At 39.9% G+C, this 27,294-nt stretch overlaps 1 protein-coding gene across 2 annotated transcripts in view; it reads right to left on the reverse strand.

Annotated features, from left to right (window-relative positions):
• Positions 1 to 16,194, reverse strand: part of PPP2R5A (protein phosphatase 2 regulatory subunit B'alpha) — a 72,657-nt gene extending 56,463 nt beyond the window's left edge. Inside the window, exon 1 of one of the 2 annotated variants that reach the window (XM_003814183.6) lies at positions 15,262 to 16,194. In XM_003814183.6, coding sequence (XP_003814231.1) covers positions 15,262 to 15,442 — 181 coding nt within the window. In that variant the 5' untranslated portion in view covers positions 15,443 to 16,194. Of the gene's footprint in view, positions 1 to 967; positions 14,268 to 15,261 lie in introns of those variants that run through there. The other variant, XM_055108382.2, reaches the window with a different exon arrangement.
• Positions 16,195 to 27,294: the final 11,100 nt, after the last annotated feature.

The raw sequence follows: 27,294 nt of genomic DNA on the forward strand, positions 1-27,294 counted from the left end.
ATACAAATGTTCATAGCAGCATTATTCATAACCAAACAGTAGAAAGAACTGAAATGTCCATCGAATGAGGAATGGATAAATAAAACATGGTATAACCATACAACAGAATATTATTCAGCCATAAAAAGGAATGAAGTACTAACACATGCTACAACATGAATAAATCCTTGAAAACATTATGCAAAGTGAATGAAAGAAGCCTATTACGAAAGACGACATATTATAATATTCCATTCACATGAAATGTCCAGAATAGGGAAATCTAGAGACGGAAAGTAAATTAATGGTTACTCAGGGAATCCCTAAAGGAATAGGGGGTGACAGTTAAAGGGCATGGGATATCTTTTTGAGATGATAAAACTATTCTAAAATTGACTGTGGTAGCTGCACGTGTCTGTGAATATACTAAAAGCCATGGAATTGTATACTTTAAATGGGGAATTACATGGTGTATGAATTATATCTCAATAGAGCTGTTTTAAGCTCTGGTCTCTAAAATACTTTCAAATCAAATACCCAAAACATTGCTGAGAGACAGTAAAAGTTTAAAGATCAATTGCAGCAATGCCACTGACCAATAATCACATAAACTTCATTCCACCACCAATGTGTATACAACACATACACAGAATCCACTAGTTTTGTCTTTACGTTTCCTATAACTTATAATACTAAAATAGATTAATAAAAATTTTCAAGGAACATGTAAATGAAATACTAAAACCAACACATAAAATGAAAAAGAGGTAGTAACAATAGCTTATTAAGATGGCCACAGAGGGTTGGTTTTAAGAACAGTTCACCGAATTTTTAATACAATACAGTAAGATAATTTGTAGTTTTCCCCTGTAATGTGGTTTTGCTTGTACTGTTTCAAATGCATCTTCCCAGAAAATCTAGTCTCTATTCATTTCTCTCCTCAAGATTTCAAATACCAAGTAGAACACTGAAATCTTAATATACATACTCATTATCATAAAGCCTTCCTCTTCTTGCCCTTCTTCATTAAATCAGTGATAAACTAAACTTCTGAGGTGATAACCAAGTTATTTCAAGTTGTTCATTGTTAATCCTCTACATTTAAGGATAAATAATTTGAAGTAGCAGGAATCATTTCTAACAAATAATAATTTTATAACTATAATTTTCCTTAGAGGAAAACATCCCTAATTACTGCTGCTAACATACTTGAAATCTAAAGTAAGATCTCATATAGGATTCATGCTACAAATTATAGAACAAGCACTGTATCATAGCAACCCAGCAATACCACTACAGTGACACGCTGAGGATGCAATCCAAGATTCTAATTTAAGAAACTGGCACAGAATATAGGACATGTAGCTTTTTTTGGCAATACCCCTAGAACATTAATAACTAAAAATCTAAAATCAGCTTTTATTTGAAACTTTAGAGAGCAGGCTATTATAAAGTAACAATGGAAATGTTTATTAACAAAGGATTCACAGCACTGTGACTAAATATGACTTATTAAGGTTCTGTGATTTCATTAAAATTGAAAATGGTGGGAAAAAATTGTAGACATCGTATTTCAGGAAATTAGAACACATACGCACTGCCAGTTTGATAATGTTCTAATATATAAATGTATGTATTATTTTAAGAAAACCCCTACAATACTAACTAAAACTTTCAAGAACTTAAATATTTCCATGTTTTAATCAATTACCATTCAAATGTAAGTATATCCGCAACTACTGCTATTTTTTATTTCAAAAAATTAACTGGGCTGGGCATGGTGGATCACACCTGTAATCCCAGCACTTTGGGGGGGCCAAGGTGGGCAGATCACTTGAGGCCAGGAGTTCGAGACCAAGCTGGCCCACATGGCGAAACCCCGTCTCTACTAAAAATACAAAAATTAGCCAGGCGTGGTGGCTCGTACCTGTAATCCCAGCTACTCAGAAGACTGAGGTAGGAGAATTGCTTGAACCAGGAGGCAGAAGTTGCAGTGAGGAGATTGCACCACTGCACTCTAGCCTGGGTGACAGAGCAAGACCCTGTCTCAAACAAACAAAAACAAGGTGTTCAAGTCTCTAGAGCAGGACCTAAGCTCTACAGACATCCCACTTCCTTCTACCATCAGCATAAATGGGCTTTGGGATGGTGGTGGTGGGGAAATCCAAGAACCCTGGAAATTATATAAAATATTATATATATTTTTTAAAACGGCACATTCTTTAAATTGGATTTTCCAAGAGATTCACATATAATTTCCATGAAATTAAATACTAGTACTCTTAGAAATTATTTCCTTTCCATTAAACGTAAGAAACTTATAACCAAGGTTTCAAATGAGTTGATTCAGTATTTCCAGAAATAAAAACTTTATTCACAAACAATTCTAAATTGATTCTAATATTTTTTTCATTCAGAAATTTGCTATTTGTAATATTCTATTAACAGAAAATAATAGGCTATTGAACAACATACACAGTATGATCCCACTCATGGGAAAATATGGGAAGATGCTCAAAAATTTAAAAGAGATTTCCTCTGGGTGGGAATTTTTACTTTCTACCATTGTTAAGATTCTCCTTTGAGTTGTTTTAACAGTGAGTCTATAAGTTTTTACAAAAATAATAAATAAATAATAAAATGGGGTAGTTTAAAATATGACACTTCCCATTACATATTCTTTAAATGAGTTTATTTTAGAAAACCATGAAAACTGAGATTCGCTGATGACTCACAGCAAGTATTGTATTATAACCTAAAATAGTCATTCCTGTTCTATAGAAGTTACTTCTCCAGATCTTAAAAAAATTAGTTCTTAAAAATATATAGAGAGTATCCAGGTGATCCAAATTAAAAACAGATTATCAAAACAGATGAAGTACCAAAACCAGTGACTAGATATACGGCAGCTAGGTGAAGGCTGAGTTATTTTTACCTTTCCTATACGAATAATCAAAATTTTTTATGGGCCAGGTGCGGTGGCTCACACCTGTTAATCCCTGCACTTTAGGAGGCAGAGGCAGGCAGATCACTTGAGGTCAAGGGTTCGAGACCAGCATGGCCAACATGGCAAAACCCCGTTATCTAGTAAAAATACAAAAATTAGCCGGTTGTGGTGGCGGGAGCCTATAATCCCAGCTACTCGGGACGCTGAGGCAGAAGAACTGCTTGAACCCAGGATGTGGAGGTTGCAGTGAGCAGAGATCATACCACTGCACTCCAGCCTGGGGGACAGAGCGAGACCCTGTCTCAAAAAAAAAAAAAAAAGTCTTATGAAGGCAATATGACTGGGGAAATAAATGCATCTTAAAAGCACTTCATTGTCATATTTGCTACTTTATGTTCACTCTGGATTCAAAATTAGGTTGGTTCATTCACTGGAAGCACAAAAGTATGTGGAAAACTATTTGAGGAGATGACATCTAACTCTCATTTCAGCTTGTCTGGAAGTTTTAGTGGAAGAATAAAATCAGTCAAGTGGTAGATTAGCCCAATTGACTTTTATATCCCAGTCTCTGTTATCTTGACCTAACTTTTTTCCTCTATCAAACTGAGAAGAAATGATCAGAAAGATAGTACTATGCTAATATGGAAGAGTATTTTAAAAAGTTTTCAAAAACTTTGTGTAAAAGGGGACCAGAATATACCCAACATTTCCAAAAGAAGCAAAAACAAGTAGATTCTAATCAGTTCTTGATAATCTACAATTTCTTCAAGCTAATTACAGATCATTATAACTTTGAGGGGTGACTCCAAAATCTAACTGTGACACAAATGTGCTGAATGATTAACAATTCACTTCATCTTGTTTCTCAGTACTCATTCATAAAACAAATGCTCTCATATTTTTTTGAGAAAAACTTTAGGTTACCTAAAAAGGAGAGGACAGTGTTTCACAGAAGATCAATGAAGCATTTTTATATCAGAAGAATTTAAGAAACAAAGATCCCTTGCTTTAACAGGTCTTAGAAAAATCTACGTTCAATACTGGCTTACTTGCCCAGCACCTATAGCCTAAGACGATACTACAGTCTAAAGGTCTAAAGACTATAGGCTATAGGCTTAGTCTTAGTCTTTAGTTAGATTAAAGACTATAGTCTAAAGACTTACTCATTCAGCTTTTACAATTTCCACTCACTTTTCACCTTATGCAAATCTCATTTCAAGTTATCAAAAAGAAACGTATTGGCTGGGCATGGTGGCTCACGACTGTAATCCCAGCATTTTAGGAGGCCGGAGCGGGTGGATCACGAGGTCAGGAGTTTAAGACCAGTCTGGCCAACACAGTGAAACCCTGTCTCTACTAAAAATAAAAAAAATAAAAAAAATTAGCCAGGCGTGGTGGCAGCTACTCGGGAGGCTGAGGCAGGAGAATCACTTGGACCCAGGGGGCAGAGGTTGCAGTGAGCAGAGACTGTGCCATTACACTCCAGCCTGGGCGACAGAGTGAGACTCCGTCTCAAAAAAAAAAAAAAGAAGCAGCAAAGAAAAAGAAAAGAAACGTATTTCTCTTGATAAGGTTCTCAATTATAAATATTTCTCTGTTGCACTGTAAGGAAATAAGGTACTCAACTTTGCTTCAGTCCAGGCAACAAACACCTTCCATTTAATAGAGGAATCAGCAACCAACTGAGAAGAGCAAGTCATACATGACCGGCATAAGAATGTAACCTACCTAGGTTTTGGTTTCTTCACCTATAAAATGCTAACCAGTTTAGTGTTGCAGGTAAACATTACTCAGTTATAAGTCATCCTAAAATTGTAAATTATTGTATGATATAAATGATGTTTTTCTTTCAATCAATTTAATAGCTTTTGCTTCATTCTTTCATTCAATAAATATAAAACAGCATTGACTATCTAAATCCTGTGTAGGAAAATATGGTCTTGGGTCTCAAAGCACTTATAGTCTAAAGACAAAAAGCAGGCACTTTAACCTTATTCAGGCAACTTGTCCCAGCATATTTTGTGCTCTCCTTCATGCACATAACGATGACATCTTATCATGCAGTGTACACAGAAGGTGTTCTATAGAGTAGGGAATAGATAATCCCAATTTGGCCAGGAGTCTAAGTGGCCAGCAACCCAAACTATCAATGTCTTCTTATAAGCAAATCTGAAAGTCTTGGCAGGCCAGTAAAGGTTAATGTAAAGAATATAGTTAATGTTTAGAAGACATTAGTAAAGAATATAGTTAATGTATAGAAATTAACAAATGGGCACTCTTTGATTCACATATGCAGTGATCTATTTGATATTTATAACTGGGTTTCTAAATGGCATCTCAAATTTAAAATTTTCAAAATACAACTCTGGATTTTCCCTCTATACCTGATTCCCCCTCCAGTGTACTCCTTTCTCGGTGGTGGGACACATTCCTATCCACCCAGGTGTCCAAGCTAAAGCACGTGAGAGTCATCCTTGACTCCTACACCTCTGCCTTTCCATCTCCTCCCAAACAATTCATTAACAAGGTCCTATCTGAGATATATCTCAAATGCATCTTTTTCTCTCCATCTTGGGCTACTACCCAGGCCCAAGTCACATAAAGTCTTACCTGGCTTATTAATCTCCTAACTTGTCCTCCTAAAAATCTTCTTCTGCTACAATGCATTCTCTACCCAGTAGCTATAGTAATTTTTAACTGCCAAAGTTTCTGAAAGAGTTGTCCATACTTACTCATTCAGCTTTTACAATTTCTATTCATTATCCACCTTACACAAATCTCATTTCACATTATCAGTCCTCCAAACGCCTCTCAAGTCACCAATGTTGCCTAAAGACTAACCCATGGAAATTTCTCAGTTCTTACTTGACTTGTCCACAGTTATCCACTGTTACTACTTTCCCCACCCATCCCCCAGTTTTTAAAGACTCTCTTCCCCTGACAGCCTTGTCTCCACTCTCTCCTGTCTTCTTTGGCCTCCACTCCAGCTGTCTCTCTTGGCTCTTGGTTGTACCTTTTTCCCTTACCCATTATCTCAATGTTGGTATTCCTTGGAGTCTTCTCATTCTATCCATTTTCAGTGGGCAGTTGCTTCTACTTCCATTGCTCCAAATGCCACATGTAAACCAAAGACTCTCAAATTATCTCTAGCACATTGCTCCATATCCAAATAATCCGCCTTCCTACTAGGCAGCTTCACTTCAACTTCCCATGGACACTTCGACCTGTCCAACAAAGAACCATTATCTTCTCCTCCCAAATCTAATGTCTTTTTTCCCTTTCAATAAACTGCTATCATACATCCAGTTGCCCAAGTTAGAAATGTATCATCGTTGATTGTTCCCTCTCACCAGATTTTGCCTATGATACCACCCCATCCCCACTTGGACAAGCACCTTTATCTCTTGTCTGGATTACTGTGTCAGTATCCTCACTAGTGTTACTCACTCTGATTTCCCAATACGTTCTTCATGTTACTGGCAGGTATGAATGCAATAAATTGCCTACATCCATTCTTCAACATAGCAACAAGATTACGCACTAGACCCTAAATGCTGTTCCACTTCTCTAGTGATACAGAATATACCACAGAGATATAGAATGTAACCTATATTCTAGATCACAGCTATGTAAACTGCTGGTAATTCCCAAAATATGCTATGCTCAATTACCTTTGGGTCTCCATATATTGTCTTTTGGGTGGAACTCTTAGCCCATCTATCTTGGCCTAACACCTTCTGGCCTTTTAGATGGCAGTTTACCTGTCGCTTTCTCCAGGAAACTTTCCCTGATCGCTCCCCTCCCGTACCAAAACGGGATTGAGTCCTTCACATACTCCCTTAACATTTTAGAGCTTATTCTTATCATGACACTGAACACATTAATTGCAACTGCCTGCTTACAAGTCTGTATTCACCAACTATAAACTCCTAAAGACATTAAATTTAAAAGAAAAAGCATTCATCATTGTTTTCACTTTACTAAGTTTTAATCTCTGCAGTGGTTCACCAAAATTTTATGCACTATGGAAAACCAAAGAAAGGAAAAGATTTCTGTACTATATTTTTGAAAATAAAGTGTGTGTCTAATTTCACAGCAAACAAAATATTTTGCCACTGACCAATTTAAAGAAGAATGGTAGGGCACGTTTTTGTTGTTGTTTTTGTTTGTTTTAATAAAATTAGAAACATTCCTACAGAAGTTATGTCTTATTTTACTTTTAACTTCAATAGATATTTTTCTTCAGAAAAGCCTGTCTGAAAAGTTGTTTTAAAAATCTACCCACTTTTGCTAATTAAAATTCAGGAGTTATAACAAAAACTGTCTCACCTTTTTCCCTTTTTCACTTTTATCAATTTAGAGGCAGGGGATTAACAATGAGTTCAAATAACCATTGACTTATGGTAATAGCTATAATTATGGAATATCCTTGATACAATGTGAAACAAAGGCAAAACCAATTAGACAAAATATACAATTTTTTAAAATCTGCGTTCTGCTGAAAAAAATATACAATTTTAGATTTGATACTACTGAACTGCAAGTTCTAAGCCATTTAAAAATTCTTGTTTCAGGTATTCAACCTCTTTTAGCTATTATCTAAATGGTTTATTCATTAACTAAGCAAAACCTGAGAGAATAAGGGTTTTAAAACCCTGTACTTTCCTCCCTACCTTAAAGAAAACTTCTCTGATGAAATGGCAAGATATTTATTAGAATAACAAGAGTGAAATCAATTCCCAACAGAGGCTAAACCAGAATGACTTCTGAGATCCCATTCAGCACTGGAAAGCTCAACTAGATATAACATCACAGTAAGGTTATAGTAGCTGCAATTAGCATCACCATTCCAGTAGGAGGAGTGTGTTTCCAAGAAATCTCTTGTCTTCAGTATCCAAGTTAGACTACCCCCACCAAAAAAAAAAAAATTCCAGTATGTTTCTTCAGCAAACCCAATCAAAATTACAGGATTTCTAAAACTCTTCATTACTTACTTAAGAGTCCCACATAAATAAAATCCTTCAGGTAACAGTTCAAAAAGACAGATATAAAAACTAGGCTTGAAACTGCTTATTAGTCAACATCCTGCTCAGAGAAGTAGAGTTTATTTTGCATAATCCCAGTCTGTCATATAAAACTCTTTCAGCAAAGCATTTAGATTCCTTGTTACATAATAATACACTAAAAGTATTATATATTTCAAATCTGTTCCTTTTACCTCCTTCAAGGACATCCTTATAAGGAAAGATTGCATCTCAAACTTAGAAATTACTGCAAACAAATTGTTTCAGTTATTTTATACACACATGTCCATGTCTAGGAGTCAACCCAGTATTACTTTTCCTCACAAATCTTATACAGTAACTTTCATAGCAACAAATCAATCAATAATGTTACATGTCACTCATACTGGTCATTGGCAAAATACAAATAATCTTTTGTTTTAAACCTACATTTACTATTTACTACCAAGATATTAAGGACCCAGAATTCATTTGCTTTAAATCAAGCTTGTCCAACCCACCTTATTTTGTTGTTGTTGTTCTGTTTCGTTTTGTTTTAGGCTTTTAGCATCCTGAAGCCATGGTTTTTAGTTTCTGTCTCTAGTGATAAGCAGAAAAGAAGGACGAGGAAGGGGCTTTACTGGCACAACCAAAAACAGAAACTAAGAACCCATGACTGTATTCTCTCCCTTGGATTCCCCTGTTTTAAATAATCCTGAACCAGTTTTAGGCATAAATATATTAAAACCAAAAAACTGGGTGAGGCAGTGATTCACATCTGTAATCCCAGCTTTTGGGAAGCCAAAGACGGAGGATCACATGAGGCCAGGAGTTCAAGACTAGCCAGGACAACATAGCGAGAACTTGTCTGTACAAGAATAAAAATAAAAAACTTAGCTGGGTGTGGCAGCACACACCTGTAGTCCTAGCTACTTGGGACAATTGCCTGAGCCCAGAAGTTTGAGGCTGCAGTAAGTTACAATTGTGCCACTACACTCCAGCCTGGGTGATAGAGCAAGACCCTGTCTCAAAAAAATACGGAAAACCAAAAAACAAAACAGAAAAGAATCAACATCTGGTAGATAGCACCAAACATCACTAAAAGCAGCACAATCTAAAGGGGAAGGAGTGACTATAAGACAACCAACATATAATTTCTTCATCAAAACACTGACTCTGTCTCTATGACCACATTATGCACAAAATACTGTATTTGGTACCATAACAGGATTTGAAAAAACAGATAATGACTTCTGCTTTCACAGAAAAATTCACCATCTCATTCTGGAGAGAGAGCATCACAACATAACAACTGAAAAGCCACCCAAACAACAAATCAACTAACACAAGTATTATTCAAACCAGTTACCAGAAAAGACAAAGACAAAATAGGAATATGGAATATAAGCAGCCCTGAGTTCTCACTGCCCTACCTTCGATAAAAAGTTGTGGTCAAGATTAAGTTAGATGATAGACACGAAAACACTCTGGAGAAAAACATTTCTTAATGTGAAATAAAAAATAAGGCATGACCAAAAACGCAGTAAAGTTCAAGAATAGTTCCTTTGTTCAATATCTTGTATTTAACATATACAATGGTAGTATCAGGCCTAGATCTTCAAGAAACAGAACAGTGTTGTGAGCATATAGAGGAAACTAGTTTTACATCCCAAAGTGGTTGAAATCATTACTTATTATCCTGAATGATGGGATTAAAATTAGGCAAACCTCTATCACATGTTCTCGATTTTACTTGCCAGCTCCAAAAATCACAGAGAAAAGAAAACTGACCACCCTACATCAAATAATAGTTGGGCTTTAATTATGGTAATGACAATAAACCAGCAGAATCATCCCATCATACCTAAACTCCAGAATCTAATGGCAGTATCTCCCCTTCAGGAAAGTAGCTAATAAGCCATAGGGGGCAGCAAAGTTAAGAGAGCGAAATGTAAATAGCAGGAGGTGAAGCCAGGGCAGGAAATGTTAATAGGCTGGGTAATGAACCATGAGTATCAAAGAGAAAAGGACGAAGTCTCAATTAATGAATTAAATCAATAGACAGACAATGCTAACCTGGTGATTCTCAATCCTGGCTGCACGTTAGAATCACCCTGGGAGCTTTTAAAAATACTGTAAGTGGATTTTACCTTAGGCCAATTAATTTACAATCTCTTAGGGATGTGCCCAGGTATTGATTTTTTGTTTTGTTTTGTTTTGTTTTGTTTTAAACTCTCCAGGTATAGGCCGGGTGCAGTGGCTCACGCCTGTAATCCCATAACTTTGGGAGGCCAAGGCAGGCAGAACACCTGGGGTCAGGAGTTCGAAACCAGCCTGACCAGCCATGGCAAAACCCCTATCTCTCCTAAAAATACAAAAATTAGCTTGGCATGGTGGTGCATGCAAGAGAATCGCTTGAACCTGGGAGGCAGAGGTGGCAGTGAGCCGAGAGATCGTGCCACTGCACTCCAGCCTGGGGACACAGCGAGACTCAGTCTGAAAAAAAAAAATAAAAAATAAAAAAAATGACCTCTCCAAGTATAGCCAGGATTGGGAACCACAGTGCTAAACACATAAAAACAAACTAGTCTTTATCCCCAGCTTTTTACAAAAATCTAACTTTTAAAAATGAAACACAAAAATCTAAATGTGTTATTTCTGTTAGTAAACCTGTCTTTGAAATCCAAGGCAGCAATAACTCCTTAAAGACTAATTCATCTTTGTTATTTTATCAAGAGAAAAATGTTATTCTTGCAGGTGAAAATGGCTAAACTGAAGCTGAAAGGAATGAGTCATCACTGATGCAGGAAGACAATTTAAATCTACTGTTTACATGACAGTAACATACTACAATGGTTGCATTATTTTACCAAATACATTTTATTGGATTAGCACTTTATTCAGTTAGACACTTCATAAAATAATCCACAATTAACAATCAGATAAGGTAATAAAATGGAGAGGAGGAAGAGATGATCCTAAACAGGAATTCTAAAGATGTTAAAATGGGTTTAAATAGAAAAGTTTTTCCTTTATGTGAGGACTAGCAGTGAACACTTTATTTAGCAATTTCTCTTAAGAATATCCTAAAAATGTTTTAAATTTTTTAAAAATAAATCTTCCAGAAATCTCAGAAAATAGTCCTAAAATGACTAAAATGTTATTTCCTTTTGTAAACAATTTTCTTAACATCTTCAGATGAATTTGAACTCTCCTCTAGTGCCATCCCAACTGTGTTTAGATGGAATGATAGTAACTTTGAGAAGATCTATAAACCTTAAAAGTTGAGTGAGTAGTACGGTTTTCTCTCCACAAAAAGGTTTAGCTATAGAACTTAAGATAATGTCAGTGTTCTTGTTCCACAATTACCTTAGATCACCTACTTTAGAAAACACACACATTTTTCCCCCTAAAGGTAAGGAAGCACTGCAATCAACACCACTATTACTGGCCTCAATACCTCTAGTGGGACACAGTTGCTAAGAATGGACCAACAAAGAATCTTGAGTGCTACTTGGGAAAGTTTTACCTCTTCTGAAGGGGACTTCAATCTCAAAGCCAGTTTCAGCCTATCTTGCTATTTATTTCCCGGCTGTCTCCTAAGATGACTGCACATCTATATAATTCTACTGGTTAGGTTGATTTCTTCGCTTGGTAAAAAAATCTTATCACAGCTTTTAATGTTTTAAAGAGTCTGACTTAATCCTATTTCCATTTCTACACTCGTGCTGAAAGATGTTACAGCTGCACTTCAGATCACATAAATCATATCTGAAAACTGATTATAAATAAAATCACACTTTAAATACACTAGGAAAGTTTACCATTTAAGTAAGTAATCCTATTAATAATCCTTCATTTAAAAATATTTTTAATCTGGATTTTCAAATATTTAAGAGAATGGGAACTAACATTCTTTGCCTATTTTTAGGCACTTAAATTATTCCCCTTAATCCCCACAGGCCTGGGGAGATTTGTATTATCCCCATTTTACAGATAAGGAAAACGACTTAGAAAGATTAAAAATTTACCTTTGACCCAGGACTAACCCCAGAGACCCAACTCTATCACACTGCTTCAAATTTACGTAAAACAGTTAACAGCACAAATACTGAAATGATTTGACCTAGGTCCCAGTGTCAGCTGCAACATCATCCAGATAAGTAATCACAGGCCAGAAACTATTCTTTTTAGGCCTCAACTTTCTCATCAATAAAATGGGAATACTGACCTTGCAAAAAGTTCAGGGATGACCCAATGAATAGGATGTTTGTAAAAATACAATGAGCCATGGATTATCAAACAACAGTATTACCCTTACTTACTAGGTGTGAAAAAGCAGGAGATACACAGGGATTAAGGGTTACATATCTTTGGATTGTTTCACTTGGTATGAACAATACTGTTTTATAATTTAAGAAAATTTTTAAGGTAAAATAATTTTAAAATGCTAAAATGTTATATAATGTAAGGCATCAACTACTTTACCAAACCAAGCCTTCCAGAATCTTAAACAAAATAGGTTAGACTGAAAAGCCTTTTAACAAGGCTTGTTTATTAAATACTTTCAATTATAAAACAATTTATTCTGAACATTTTTGCCATTAAAATCCCACAACCCGCTTACTAAATTATTTTGCACAAATACTTCTTACAGGTGAAAAGGCTGGATTATTTTGTTAATCCTTACAATGGTTTGAGGAAAACTAGTTGGCACCTTTCCAGTTCAGATGCATGTGGTCAAAGTGTAACATAAGCAGGCTGGTATGAAACTTAAAAAGATCTTGGAGTCCATGGATATCTGAATCACTCCACAGTAAGATGGTATTTCAGAGGAGGAAGAAAATTCTTTCTTTCATACACATACTAAAGGGCTTTCCATGTTTTTGTGAAGGCCACAAATGGAAAAAACTACCACTGGCAGAAAAAACACAACACTGTGGTATCAAGTACACTGCCAAAGTTCCAATTGAAGCAATTGAATGTTGGTGTTTTTTTTTTAAATCACTTGCAAGCATTTTGGCATCTGGAGTAAAAGAAGTTGTTCCTATTAGTTTGTAATCCAAGTAAGGGTCTTATTTCCTCAATTAAATTTGCATAAATTTATCCTGAATACATAATTTTCCTTATGATGAATACTGTATTTTCATGCAAATATCTACAATTAATGTAAAGTTCCAATTTACTTTTTTCTTTACTAGTGACCAAATACTATATGGCACCTTCAACTTGTTGAACCCTACATCATATAACTTAGATGATTACTGACTCTATGCATATTTTTGCCAAGCTTTTAAAAGCAAAATGTGGCCAGGTGCGGTGGCTCACGCCTGTAATCCCACCACTTTGGGAGGCTGAGGTGGCCTGATCACCTGAGGTCAGGAGTTGGAGACCAGCCTCACCAACATGGTGAAACCCCATCTCTACTAAGAATACGAAATTAGCCGGCCATGGTGACACATGCCCGTAATCCCAGCTAGTTGGGAGGCTGAGGCAGAAGAATTGTTTGAACCCGGGAGGCGGAGGTCGCAGTGAGCTGAGATCGCGCCATTGCACTCCAGCCTGGGCAACGAAAGTGAAAAAATAAAATAAAATAAATAAAATAAAAGCAAAACCTATCAAAGCTGCATCTCCTGGCTTGAAACCAACCAAATGTTTAATATTCAATTACTTTTATTAAAGTATACTATTAAGAAGTACAATACTAAGAAACTAGAATATCTTACTAAAAAGCAAATTAAATAACTATGAAATAACTCTAGCACCAAACCTTCAAACTACAGTTTGACAATTTAATGGGAGGAAAAAAATCAGTAGTATAAAAAAACTATGATATTTTAAATAAGTGTAAATTTTAAAATCTATGAATAGCAAAGACGATATTCTTTTATAGCTATGACATCATTCAAGAGTTAAAGTCTTGGCAATGCCTATCATTATAGTCTACCATTTTGCTACGTAAATTTTAACAATTTTTATATGCTAAAGAGCAATCAAATGATAAATTCGATAGCACAGACTAATATCTCAAAATCTCTTTTCAAAAGCCAGTTTGATTCTAACTGTGAGATGTCATGATTTAGAAGCACTCCAAGAGTCAGGGCAAGGTAGGGTCTCAATAGGGTTCTGGAGCTGTTGTAGGTCAACTGTGATTTGATCTGGGGTTTTCTTTAGACTCCTCGCCAAACTAAGGCTGGATTCACAGGCCCAAAGACAAATGAGAACCAGACTGGCCTTGAAGGGGATGCTGCAGCTTTTTCAAATGAATTGAAAAATCTGAACATCAGATGATAGGGATTTCCGTCAGGTTGCAAATTTTATCTAAATATGTAGGAGCATTATCATCTTGTTCCAATATTTCTATCTCATAAAAAGCAAGGACATTAAAATTATAAAATTAAGCATGAGTAATACACAAAGAATAAACTAGAAAACCAGGAAATAACATCGAAAATCCTCTAAACCTAGTGGGAAAAGTGAGCCAAAAAGAGTGCCAAGTTCTCCTGCAAGGCATTAGGCACGGATACCAATTTGAATTCCTGTACAAACCTACAAAGTCCCTGGAATCACTGCCTGGCAAACTAAGTTCCCATTCGACTGCAAACCAACACTACCTACTCCTTCATATTTCCAAATAGACCATGTGTATCGGCTCAGACAACAGAATATTTTAAATCTATTCTTTGAGCTAAAGGATACCATTTAAAGCTAACGATCCAGTGAATAAGATACTACACTGGTCAAATTTTAGGCTTTTTCTTTAAAAATACATCCAAAGGCCAGCTAACTCTTAACCGTTGTTTGCATTAGGATTCCTGGTCTGATGACTCTTAGGGGCAATCAATGGGAAGTGAAGTTGAGAAGAAGGTGGGTGCAGACGGCTTTATAATTGTAAAAGTAAAGGACTAGCTAAAAGTGGCCGAACAGAGGAGCTGACACTCGGGAAAGTGAAGGTCGGGGAAGGTTCGTGCGGTTGTTAAAGCAAGACCGGGAAAGGGCAAACCTGGAAGAGGAGTGAAGGACTCTACTTCACGGGACGCAAGATAGGAAGTGCAGGTTAAGCAAGCGCGCAGGTGGGGAAGGGTGTTGGCCTCCCCTAGGATGGAAAGAGTTCAGGTGGGAATTAGAAGGAAACAGCCAAGACTTCACAGAAAACCTGTTTGAATAAGGAGGAGGGCGTGAGGTGACGCCAAGGCATTGTGGGGAACTCGGCTCACACACTACCAGTCCCAACTGAGCAGGAGAAACCCAGCAGGAAATGGCTCTGCTGGCGCAGAGGCAAGCGTTGCCAGCCCCTGCGCTCGCTGCTGGGGCTGCGCCCTCGGAGGTTACCTTTGAGCTGGGGCAGCGGGTGCAGCTCTGCCTGGCTGCCCTGGCTGCGAAACTGCGACGAGCCCTGGGAGCGCTTCTGCCTCTGCGCCTTGCGGACCGATTTCCGGGTGAAGCCGTCCACTTTCTCCGAGGCCGAGATGGCGGCGCTGGCAGCCCCCGCCGGCGGCGACGACGACGACATCTCCGCGGCCCTGACGCTTGGCAGCTCCGGCTGCTGCTTGCAAGGCACGGGCAGCGGCGGAGACGGCAGGAGGAGGCGGGGGAGAGGCGCGGGGTGCTCGCGCCCCTGCGCCCCGGCCCCACGGCCCTCCGGCCCCGGGACGCCGCCGAGCTTCTCCTCGCCGCCCGCCAACGCCTCACGGCCACATCTCAGCGCCGGAGGTTCCTGGTCCCCGGCGCGCGGCGAGCTCCCGGGGCTGACGGAGGGAAGGGCGGGGGCGGAGGGGGGTGAAGAAGTTGTTGACTCTGGGCGCGCAGAGCGGGTGGAAGAGAGCCCGAAGTTTAGACAACTGAGGCGGGGGCACGGGGGTGCGGGTGCCGAGCGCGCCTCTCGTCGCTTCTGCCCCCGTCGCCAGCCAGCCGGCCGGCCAGCACCTCAGCGGCCGCTGCCAGCGCAGCCCGCCCTGCCTGGAGCCTCCTCTCGGGGCGCTGCCATCGCGGGTCCCCTCGGAGCCACTGCCGCGGTGCCCGCTCTTCCCGGTCAACGCCGGCCCCTCATCGCCCGGGGCGCTGCCCCGTAGCCCCGGCCCTCTGCGTGCACACACTCGCTCCTTGCCGCGCTGGGCGGCCCGAACCCCCTCCCCCACGCGCCCGTCGGCCGCCCACGGAGAACCCCAGGCGAGCGACCGCTACAACTTGAGAAGGTGGTTGGTACAGGCGAGTGCGGAGTGTGTGCGCGTGTGCGCGCGCCAGGGCGCGCGGCCCGGGGAGGGGCCTCGCGAGGGGTGGGAAGGAGGAGTTTGACTGACAACTTCCGCGGGGTCCCGCCCGCCTCTTGGTGCGGCGGCGGGAGAGGGGGCGGGAAAGCATGCCAGCCCTCTTAGCCAATCATACGGCTAAGCGGCAGCGACGGCGTGAGGTGCGGCCTCTTGAGGCAGAGGAGTGGGGCGGGCTGTGTGACGGGCTTCGGCCACAGCCAATCGTAAGTGAAGACGGCGAGCGGGGTGCCCCTGCGTCAGAACAAATGCGGCAAATCGCTTGGGAGGGAGGGGAAGCGCTCCTCCACCAGCGGGCACTTTTGCGCTCACGCGCGACTGCTCCGGGCTGTCATTGCTCTCCTGACCGTCTCCGAGAAGACCGGGAAACTTGAGAGGGTGCGTTCAGAGAGCAAAATAGAGCGCCCCTTCCCTTCCCTCACCTCTCTGCTGGCCAATGAAGAACTGAAGCGATTGGTGGGGCGCCGGAGGGCTGGGGCGCGAAAGAGCGCCAGGTGTTACACCACTGAAAGGGGGCGCAGCAGAGGTCAGGTGGCGAGCAAGCAGTGTGATTGACGGGCGAGGGGCCCGGGGAAGGCGAGAAGGTGAGCTCGTCCAATCGTTGCGAGGTCTGGACACCTGGGCGGGTCTTGGCGCCTTACTGGCCCCAAACCGCAAAATTGGTAGTTGCGGAATAAATTTGTAGCTCTTGGGAGGTTCGGACTCCGCAACTCCAGAGAGCTACTCTCGCGTGGGGTTTGGGCAGTCTAGCATCTGCTGCTTCAAAGAGTTCTGCAAGTCCACGCCCTCTAAAAAGAGATTTCTCATTCCCAATTTAGTATCCTGCTAATTTTCACCCCTCCTTGAGCCAAAGGCCCTCAACTACTCCAACGAGAAGAGTACAAATTCATTGGTCAGTGGTGTGTGGATATGGAGGCTTGCCATGTACTCTTACCGGAATCTCTTTCTTGGAGATTCCGTCTAGATTTTGAATTTCTTAAGGACGAGGACTGGTCATCTTAGTTTTTCGTGCAGTGCTTTCCATACGGTGGCCGTTAATAATTATTAATCTGAACAGTCAGCCTCCCTTTGCGCCAATGGACCCAAATCTGTAATCCCCTCCCTCGAGCTCCAGACCTTTTCCTTTCAACATAATTAAAGTAATTGTCGTATATTTAAACGAAGCCACCTGATGCATATGTACAGAAGATTCCAAATTTGGCAGGAAGTTGAATTCTAGACCTAGAACCAAACATACTGTCCTCAAAACATTTCCTCCTTCAGATTTGCTGGGCGGTGAAATTGTACATAATCCTCCCAGTCAAGGAGGTTCAAACCTCAGCAGCGTTTCTGACACTTTTCGCTTTTCACATAGTCAAGATCCAGATCATGTTAAATCTACTTTCACAATTGGCGTTTCTCCCAATGTGTACAAAGACCGCCAAACGTAGTTCAGGGCTTTCAAACTCACTGCCACATCAATCTTTTAAGATCACTTTTATCTTACCTGCGTGTTTGAGGAACCACCCAATACCTGCAGAATAGAGTCCAAATTCAAGACTCTCTGCGATCTGACTCCTGTCTTTCCAAGTGTAAATTCCTACATGTGCCCACAAAAACTCTTTTTAGTTCAGGCACATCATTCCACATACTGATCCCCTAAAAGAAGTTATGCATCCTCAACACTTAGTCTTTGCTGTTCCAACATCTTGAAATAATCCACTTTTTTTTTTCTTTTTTGAGACGGAGTCTTGCTCTGTCACCCAGGCTGGAGTGCAATGGTGGCACAATCTCGGCTCACTGCAAGCTCCGCCTCCCGGGTTCAAGCGATTCTCCTGCCTCAGCCTCCCGAGTAGCTGGGATTACAGGCACCTGCCACCACGCCCGGCTAATTTTTTGTATTTTTAGTAGCGACGGGGTTTCACCATGTTGGCCAGGCTTGTCTCGAACTCCTGACCTCGTGATTCGGCCACCTCCGCCTCCCAAAGCGCTGGGATTACAGGCGTGAGCCACCGCGCCCGGCCCACTTTTTTTTCATCTTTTTGAAATTTCTTTTCTTCAAACCCCCTATCTTTTATGAAGCATGACAATCCAGCCAGAAGTGATGCCTCCCTTCTTTGTATTCCTATTGCATTTAGTGTCCACACCACTCACAGCTGAAAGTTTGTCAACACCAAGAGAGCAAGAACTCAGTTATTTTATTTTACACCTCTGTTTCCCCTACTGAGCAGAGGATAACAATCACATTTTTAGTTCTCAACAGCAGAATTTCTGAAAGCGTGGTTACTGGATCACCTGCATCAGCATCCTCTGGGGTGCTTATTGAAAATGCAGATTCCTGGACCTCCCCCGCCTCCCCCCAACAGAATTAGAACCTATGGGAAAAGCACTGAGAAGTCTATTTTTAATAACTTCCCTAGGTTATTCTTATGTACACAAAAGTTTGGAACTACTATTCTCTAGTCATCTAGAAGTTATTAAAAACAGAATGTAAATGTCTGTAAGTCAGGAGTAGTACTATTTATAATAATTTACATAAAATAAGAAAGGGAGACAAATAGCAGAAAGAAAATCAGTACAGGCCGGGCGCAGTGGCTCACGTCTGTAATCCCAGCACTTTGGGAGGCTGAGGTGGGTGATCACGAGGTCAGGAGTTTGAGACCAGCCTGGCCAACATGGTGAAACCCTGTCTCTACTAAAAATAAAAAATTAGCCAGGTGTGGTGGTACGAGCCTGTAGTCCCAGCTACTCAGGAGGCTGAGGCAGAAGAATCGCTTGAACCCGGGAGGCGGAGGTTGCAGTGAGCCAAGATTGCGCCACTGCACTCCAGCCTGGGTGACAGAGTGAGACTCCGTTTCAAAAAAGAAAAAAAAAGAAAAAAGAAAAAAATAAATACAATAAAGCAAATTCTGTAAGTCAATACAATAAATCATATTCCATGTTCATACTGGAATGTGATAAATAATAGATACTGGATAGAATAGAAAATACTGGAAACAAGTTTTTGGGAGTCTTGGAACCAGCAAAAACCATCTGGGCTTTGGTGAAACAGCCTCTTGGGGAAGAATTTTGAGCATAATTTTAAAGATCAAGTCAAAACCTGAAAAAAGAGGATGGCATTCCAGATCAAGTCACTAAGCATTTTCCAGGGGGAAGAACAAAAGCCCAAGAATCAAAATGCCTGACTCTGTGCTACTTATCAATAGAATGATCCTGTCCAGTCACTTTTTCCACATGTGTACATCAGAAAAAAAAATGACAACCTTCTTCACAGGGCTGGCATGAGTTTTAAATATGACCCAAGAAAAAACACTCAGGGAAATAAAAATTATGTAGATGAAAATATTATGCATACATGTATATCAAACATTTATTTTCCGTCCACTATTTTGAGTAAATAAGGTATCTGGGTCCTAGACAGAGATTTGGTCACTAAGAATCATCTAATAGGAAACTGCAATGACAGTACTAATCTATATGTGCCCCTGAAGCAGGAAGAGTGTCTTTGATTCCATGCCATAGAATTTCTGATCCTTCCCATATGTGAAGCTCCTTGGTCAAGAGCAATTTAGAGGCCAGGACTGCATCACTAACAAATTCCTTGGATGGTTTGTGCTTACATTACTTAACTTCTTTAGTTTATAAACGTATATACACTTACTGACCTTATCCTTTTGTTGAGAAAAATGATGCGAGAAAAAGTAATATCCACAACATCAAAATAATGGTTGTGTAATGGTTTTAAAGAGCACATCACAGAGAGTGTTCTTTTCAAATCACTGTGAAATTCTCTAAAGCATATCCAAGCAAACTTTCGACTGTCAACATTCTCTTTCCTTAAGAGTCATGATTCCCAAACTGCTCCAATAGAACACCAGACCAAGGTGCCGGATCTACAGAATCAAAGAGTGGTAGTATTTTCCAAATTTACACAAAACTTCTCTCATGATCAGGCACAGTGGCTCATGCCTGTAATCCCAGCACTTTGGGAGGCCAAGGCCGGAGGATCACTTGAGCCCAGGAATTCAAGACCAGCCTGGGCAATGTGGCAAAACCCCATCTCTACTAAAAATACAGAAAATTAGGTGGGGGTGGTGGTGTGCACTTGTAGTCCCAGTGACTCAGGAGGCTCAGGTGGGAGAATCACCTGATGCCAGGAAGTCGAGGCTGCAGTGAGCACTGATGGTGCCACTGCACTCTAGCCTGGGAGAAAGAGTGACACTTTATCTCAAAAAATAAAAATAAAAAATATATCTTTTAAAAATGTTTGCATCTTACTACCACTTTACTAGAATCTAAATCAAGATAGTATCTGACTTATAAAAATACACTAATTTTTAGTGCCTCATTTCTATTTATTTAAATACATTCTCATTATTTAAAATTCAAAAGGAGTAAAAGGGCAACAGGAAACGTCTCACTCCCACCCCTGCTTCCCAACATCTGGTTCCCAGCTTTGGGGACAACCACTGCTATCAGTTTCTTATATATGTTTCCAGAGATATATAATGTGTTTAATTGCTTAAGGCTTAGCAAAGTCACACTTCAAGAAGCTGCAGGAGAGAGCACCAAATCCTAACTGCTATTCCAGCAAGGAAATTAATATTGTTAAAATGTTCATCCAAAGCAATATATAGATTTATCCAAAGCAATATATAGATTTAACCCAGTCCCTATCAAAATTCCAATGGCATTCTTTACAGAAATAGAAAAAACAATAAAATTCATTTGCAACCACAAAAATTCCCAAATAGCCAAAGCAATACTGAAAAACGAAAAGTTAGAGGTATCATACTTCCTGATTTAAAAGTATATTACAAAGCTATAGTAATCAAAACAGAATAGTTCTGGCATAAAAACAGACACATAAACCAGTGGAACAGAATAGACAGCCCAGAGATAAATTCAACCGTATATGATAGTCTCTTCAATAAAGATGCTAGGAAAACCATACATCCACACAAAAACAATGAAATTGGACCTTTATACCATACACTAAAATCATCTTAAAATCAACATAGGGAAAATGCTCCTTGACATTGGCCTTGGCAATGATTTTTGTTTTTATATTATATCAAAAAGGGTACAAAAGCAAAAATAAATAAATGGGACACATCAAACCAAAAAGCTTCTGCATGGCAAAGGGAACAATCAACAAAACGAAAAGGTAACCTATGGAATGGAAAAAAAATTTGCAAACCACATATCTGGTAAGGGGTTAGTATCCAAAATTTATAAAGGACTCTTACAACTCAATAGCAGAAAAATAAATAACCTAAAAAAAAATTTTTTTTTTAATTGACAAGGCTGGGCACAGTGGCTCACATCTGTAATCCCAGCACTTTGGGAGGCCAAGGCAAGCAGATCACTTGAGGCCAGGAGTTTGAGACCAGCCTAGCCAACGTGGCAAAACCCCATCTCTACTAAATATGCAAAAGTTAGTTGGGCGTGGTGGTGCACACCTGTAGTCTCAGCTACTTGGGAGGCTGAGACACGAGAATCACTTGAACCCAGGAGGCAGAGGTTGCAGTGAGCCGAGATAGTGCCACTGCACTCCAACCTGGATGACAGAGGGAGACTCTGTCTCAAAAACAAATAAATAAATAAAATAAAATTGGACAAAAGACCTGAACAGACATTTCTCTAAAGAAGACATAAAAATGGTCAACAGGTGCTGGGCACGGTGGCTTATGCCTGTAATCCCAGCACTTTGGGAGGCTGAGGTGGGTGGATCACCTGAGTTCAGGAGTTCGAGAGCAGCCTGGCCAACATGGTGAAACCCTGTCTCTACTAAAAAAAAATACAAAAAATTAGCCAGGCATTATGGTGGGTCCCTGTAATCCCAGCTACTTGGGAGGCTGAGGCAGGAGAATCGCTTGAACCCGGGAGGCGGAGGTTGCAGTAAGCCAAGATTGCACCATTGCACTCCAGCCTAAGCAACAAGAGTGAAACTCTGTCTCAAAAAAAAAAAAAAAAAGGTCAACAGGTATATGAAAATGTACTTGATATCACTATCATCAGGGAAATGCAAATTAAAACCACTAGGAGATATCAGTTCACATCCATAAGGATAGCTATTACCAAAAAGACAATAGGCAACAAATGTTGGCGAGGGTGTAGAGAAAAGGGAACCCTAGTACACAATTGGTGGGAATGTAGATTGGTACAATTATTATGAAAAACAGCATGGAGTTCCTGAAGAAATTCAAAATAGAACTACCTCATGACCCAGCAATCCTTCTAGTGGATGTATATCCAAAGAATATGAAATACCACTGGTAAAGATATGTGCATTCCCAATGTTAAGTGCAGCATTATGCACAATAGGGAATACATGGAAACAACCTAAATGTCCATCAATAGACGAAAATATAAAGAAAATGGTATGTACGTGTGTGTGTATAATGGGATATTATTTATATATATAATATATATACACATGCATTATATGCATTATACAGACACATTTTATATATATAATATATATATAATGGAATGTTATTCAGCCCTCTAAGAGGAGATCCTGCCATTTGCCACAACATGGATGGACCTAGAGGACATTATGCTAAATGAAATAAGCCAGATACAGAAAAATATTGCATGATCTCATTTATATGTAGAGTTTAAAAAAAAAAAAAGGAGTTCAAATACACAGAGAATGAAACAGTGGGATGCAGTGAGGAAGAGGAAACAGGGAGGTGTAGGTCAAAGGATACAAAACAGCATGTATGTAAGATGAATAAGTTTAGAGATCTAATGTAGGAGGAAAGTTAATAAAAATTGTATTATATTAGGCGTTTTTTGTTAAATAAGTAGATCATAGCTGCTCTTGTCACAAAAAGGTAACTAAGTAAGAGGGTAGATCTATTAATCTGCTTTACTAGAGTAACCATTTTACTATCTACTTTTCTAGATCTTTTTAAAGAATTCTAATTCCATATTGTCTATCTGGCCATTTTGCAAGCACAAGAACATACTGATATGATTAGATGTCATGATTTTCAATTGCTGCCATTTTTGCTTTTTAACTTTAAACTTCTTTTAGTTAAGCTTATTATGATTCACCTCATTTGTTGTGGGCTATTGTACAGGCTATTGTGTTGGTCAACCAGGAGCTTAGACTAGGCCAGTGGCAGTAGAGATGGCTAGACTGGAGATTTATTTTGGACGAGGAGTATATAGGATTTGCAGATAGACTGAATGTGGGCTGTTGATACAGCAGAGGTATTATTAATCCCCGAAAACCTGCTCCTGTATTTATACTTTCTGATTATCACTGAATCATCTTTCCATAACTATGAAATCTTTTGCCCCATCTAAATGGGCTGTAATCATAAATGTTCAATAGCCCCTGGTCTACCCAGTTCTTTACCTGTATAGATGAGGAACCAGGACATAGTTTGAAGGGGCTCAACTCATGCCAATATACCCTTGCCCTTGCAGAGTGGGACGAAAGAACCTGATGTTAGCAAACTCTCCACACTTTAATTCAACCCTGCAAACACTTTCCAAGTGCCTTCTGTTTGTCAGGCAATATGCCAGTCACTAGGAATGAAGAGGTAGATAAGGATGGGCCTTAAAATCAATCTAGTGAAGAGGGACAACATAAACAAATGAACAAACAATTATCAGAAATATTTTTTATGGTGTGGCAAAACAGTGAAATATAGGATCTAATTTGGTTTGGAAAGAAAGAGAAAATTTAACAGAAAAAGTAATGTTTGAAGCCAGTCTTGAAACAAAACAAAGGCCAGGCATAGTGGCTCTTACCTGTAATCCCAGCACTTTGGGAGGCCAAGGCATGCAGATCACCTGAGGTCAGGAGTTCGAGACCAGCCTGACCAACATGGTAAAACCCGTCTCTGCTAAAAATATAAAAATTATCCGGGCGTGGTGGCATGTGCCTGTAATCCCAGCTACTTGGGAGGCTGAGACAGGAGAATCGCTTGAACCCGGGAGGCGGCGGTTGCAGTGAGCCGAGATCACGCCATTGCACTTCAGCCTGGGCAACAAGAGCAAAACTCCATCTCAAAAAAAAAAAAAGAAAAGAAAAGAAACAAAACAAAATTATCATATGGAGAAGACCAAAAAAAGAAGAAAAATGCCTGCCATTCAGAAATTAGCTTACCACATTTCTCCATCACTATGAAGATTTCTGTATCTCAATGAATTTACTTATTCCACACAACTATTACCAAAAAGTAAAATTTCATTGCAAGAGGAGAATATATTATGCCACACCTTGTATCAGAATTTGACCTGGAAGTGGATGAGCAAAGAAAAAGTAGAGATTAACTTCAATACATAACTGTCCTCTGGGTATATCATAAAAAGCAATGATTGCAAAAGTACTATATGGTTCCTTCATGTTCCTCTACTATGCATATTTTATGTAAATATATAAGTGGTCTTCTGCTTTCATCCATCTGAAGACAAAAAAAAAAAGGAAATCATTCCAAGCAGTGGGAATATAACTTATAAGGTGCAGAACTCTGAGAGAAGGGGCTATATCTGGAAACCAAAGGAATTTGGTATAAGCTTTCTTCGGTGGGCAGAAGCTGCATCTATTGAGGAGGGCAGAGTGGGTCATGAAGGACTTTGTGTGCAGTTATTGGGTTTCATCCTCAAGTCAGTGGGGAGACACTGAAGGATTTTAATAAGCAGGAGAGTGGCATGATCAGATTTGCATTCTAGAAAAATTACATTGTTGGCAGTGTGGAGGATGAACTCATTACAGAGGGCAAGGCCAGAGAAAGGGAGACCTGTGGGCCAGAAGACAAATAGTAAGGTTTTGAGGCAGTCCCTGTCTTAAAATACCTAGCTGCTGAATATCAGCAATGTATTCTCTCTCATTGGCTTACTATTTTGGATCAAATTACTTTGAAAATCCTACAAACTCACTGTTGTCTTCTATGTAAGGTGTTGTCTACAATTTGATAATACTGGTAGTACTAAGAGTTTTTCAGGAATTATTAAATTGGAAATTAATGTTTTCAGACCCTATGCTTTGACTTCTATGCAAACAATATGGCTTTTTCAAAAATTTGTGTGTCTGTAGGTAAGTGTAACTATAATCTTGGCTAGGTGCAGTGTCTCACATCTGTGATCCCAGCACTTTGGGAGGCCAAGGTGGGTGGATCACCTGAGGTCAGGAGTTTGAGACCAGCCTCGGCAACATAGTGAAACCCCACCTCTACTAAAAATACAAAAATTAGCTGGGCGTGGTGGCGGGCACCTGTAGTCCCAGCTACTTGGGAGGCTGAGGCAGGAGAATCACTTGAACCCGGGAGGCGGAGGTTGCAGTGAGCTGAGATCGCACCACTGTACTCCAGCCTGGGGGACAGAGCGAGACTCTGTCTCAAAATAAAATAAACATATCATCTCTACCATAAATTTAACACCTACTATATGCTAGGCACCATTCATATAAAGAATCTGGCAGAAAGAGATCAAATGAGATCCCCCCTTAAAGTCTCTTTCATCTATGTGACACTCCTGTCTTTTCCCTTGGGAGTTTGGTCTTGGTGACTTCTTCCATTTTCAGGAGCAATTTTTTGTATTCTAGCATCTCTGGAGTTCTCCATTCTTATAAAAATCAGTGGAAATTCAAGGCTCTGTTTATTAACTCTGTATAAAAACATTTACAAAAAAATGAAATTAGAATGGATTAGCATAAGATCATTGTTCTTGCCTAGCACTTTAAAAATTTTGTGTTTATGGAACTTTGGAGCCTACTACCTAGAAGGAAAATGAGATTATCAAGAGATGTAATGGTGCTTAATGTTTTCTTTTCATTCAATCAAAAATCATTAATTAACTTCTTATAATGTGCCTGGCCTGTTCCAGGTGCTTGGAGTATAGTAGTAAATGAGACGAAGTCAGCCTGCATGGAGCTTGTCTCCAATAGTGAAAGCTCACATCAATTAAAGTCCTACTGTGGAAACAAAGCAGGGAATATGCACCAGAGGAAACACCATGTGACTACACACACAGACCTTCAAAGCTGCTTAGGAGAACCTCTAGGGTGACCAACTCATCCTGGTTTGCTAGAGACTTTCCCAGTTCTAGTACTGAAAATCCAGTGTCCCAGGAACCCCCTCACTTTTGGGCAAACCAGGATGGTTAGTCACTCTATGAACTAAACACGCAGCAACACATTTATTCAAGGCCTATTATTAGCAAGGCCCATGGCTAAACATTGTGGCCTCTACCCTAAGAGAGCACAAGCTCTAGGGGAGAGATGAGATGAGGCATGCACTCACAAAAAGATAACTTCTCATTCAGAACACTATTTGATGAGAGCCAAGATAGTACATTTGGAGGGAGGTCATAGGTGGTATTTGTGCTCAGGTGGAGAAGACGGAATTCAAGCTTGACCTGGAGGTTCAGGTATAATTACATAAATAGAGAAAAAGATAAGAGATAAGGGAAAGCACTATCCAACTGCTTACTGCATGCCTCTTAAACTCCAAGTTTCCAACTTCTTATGTTGACCTCCTCCTCCCCTCTCTGTCTCACTATATTGCTGTCCACCAGTCAACAAAGAGAGAAATGACATCGAGGTGTGGAAGTGGAAAGAACAAGTATGTAGATGGGAGGTTGAAAGATGTATTGACTGGAGAAGATGCTTTTTGGAGGGAACAGTGGGAGGGAAAGCTGGAAAAGGTACAATTACTTATTCAACAAACGTTCAGTGTTTATTATTGGCTGTTTTCTGGTCTAGGTTCTGGGTATAGAAAGGAAAAAAAAATACAATTCCTTCTTTCAGAGAGTGGAGAGGGAAAGAAAAAGCCCTCCAAACCCCATACCCACCACAGATAGTCTCATAAATGCTGTGACAGAGGTAAGCACAGAGGAGAAAGTACAGAATCTCTGGCGTGGAGAGCAAGAAAGGCTTTCTAGAGGAAGATGCTCTAGATCTGAGAATTGAAAAACCAGAAGGAATTAGGAAGACAAAAAAAAAAAAAAAAGGAAATCATTCCAAGCAGTGGAAATATAACTTATAAGGTGCAGAACCCTGAGAGAAGGGGCTACATCTGGAAACCAAAGGAATTTGGTATAAGCTTTCCTCAGTGGGCAGAAGCTGCGTGTCTATTAAGGAGGGCAGAGTGGGTCATGA

Source organism: Pan paniscus, chromosome 1 (assembly GCF_029289425.2).
Source record: "Pan paniscus chromosome 1, NHGRI_mPanPan1-v2.0_pri, whole genome shotgun sequence".
NCBI classification, from domain to species: domain Eukaryota; kingdom Metazoa; phylum Chordata; class Mammalia; order Primates; family Hominidae; genus Pan; species Pan paniscus.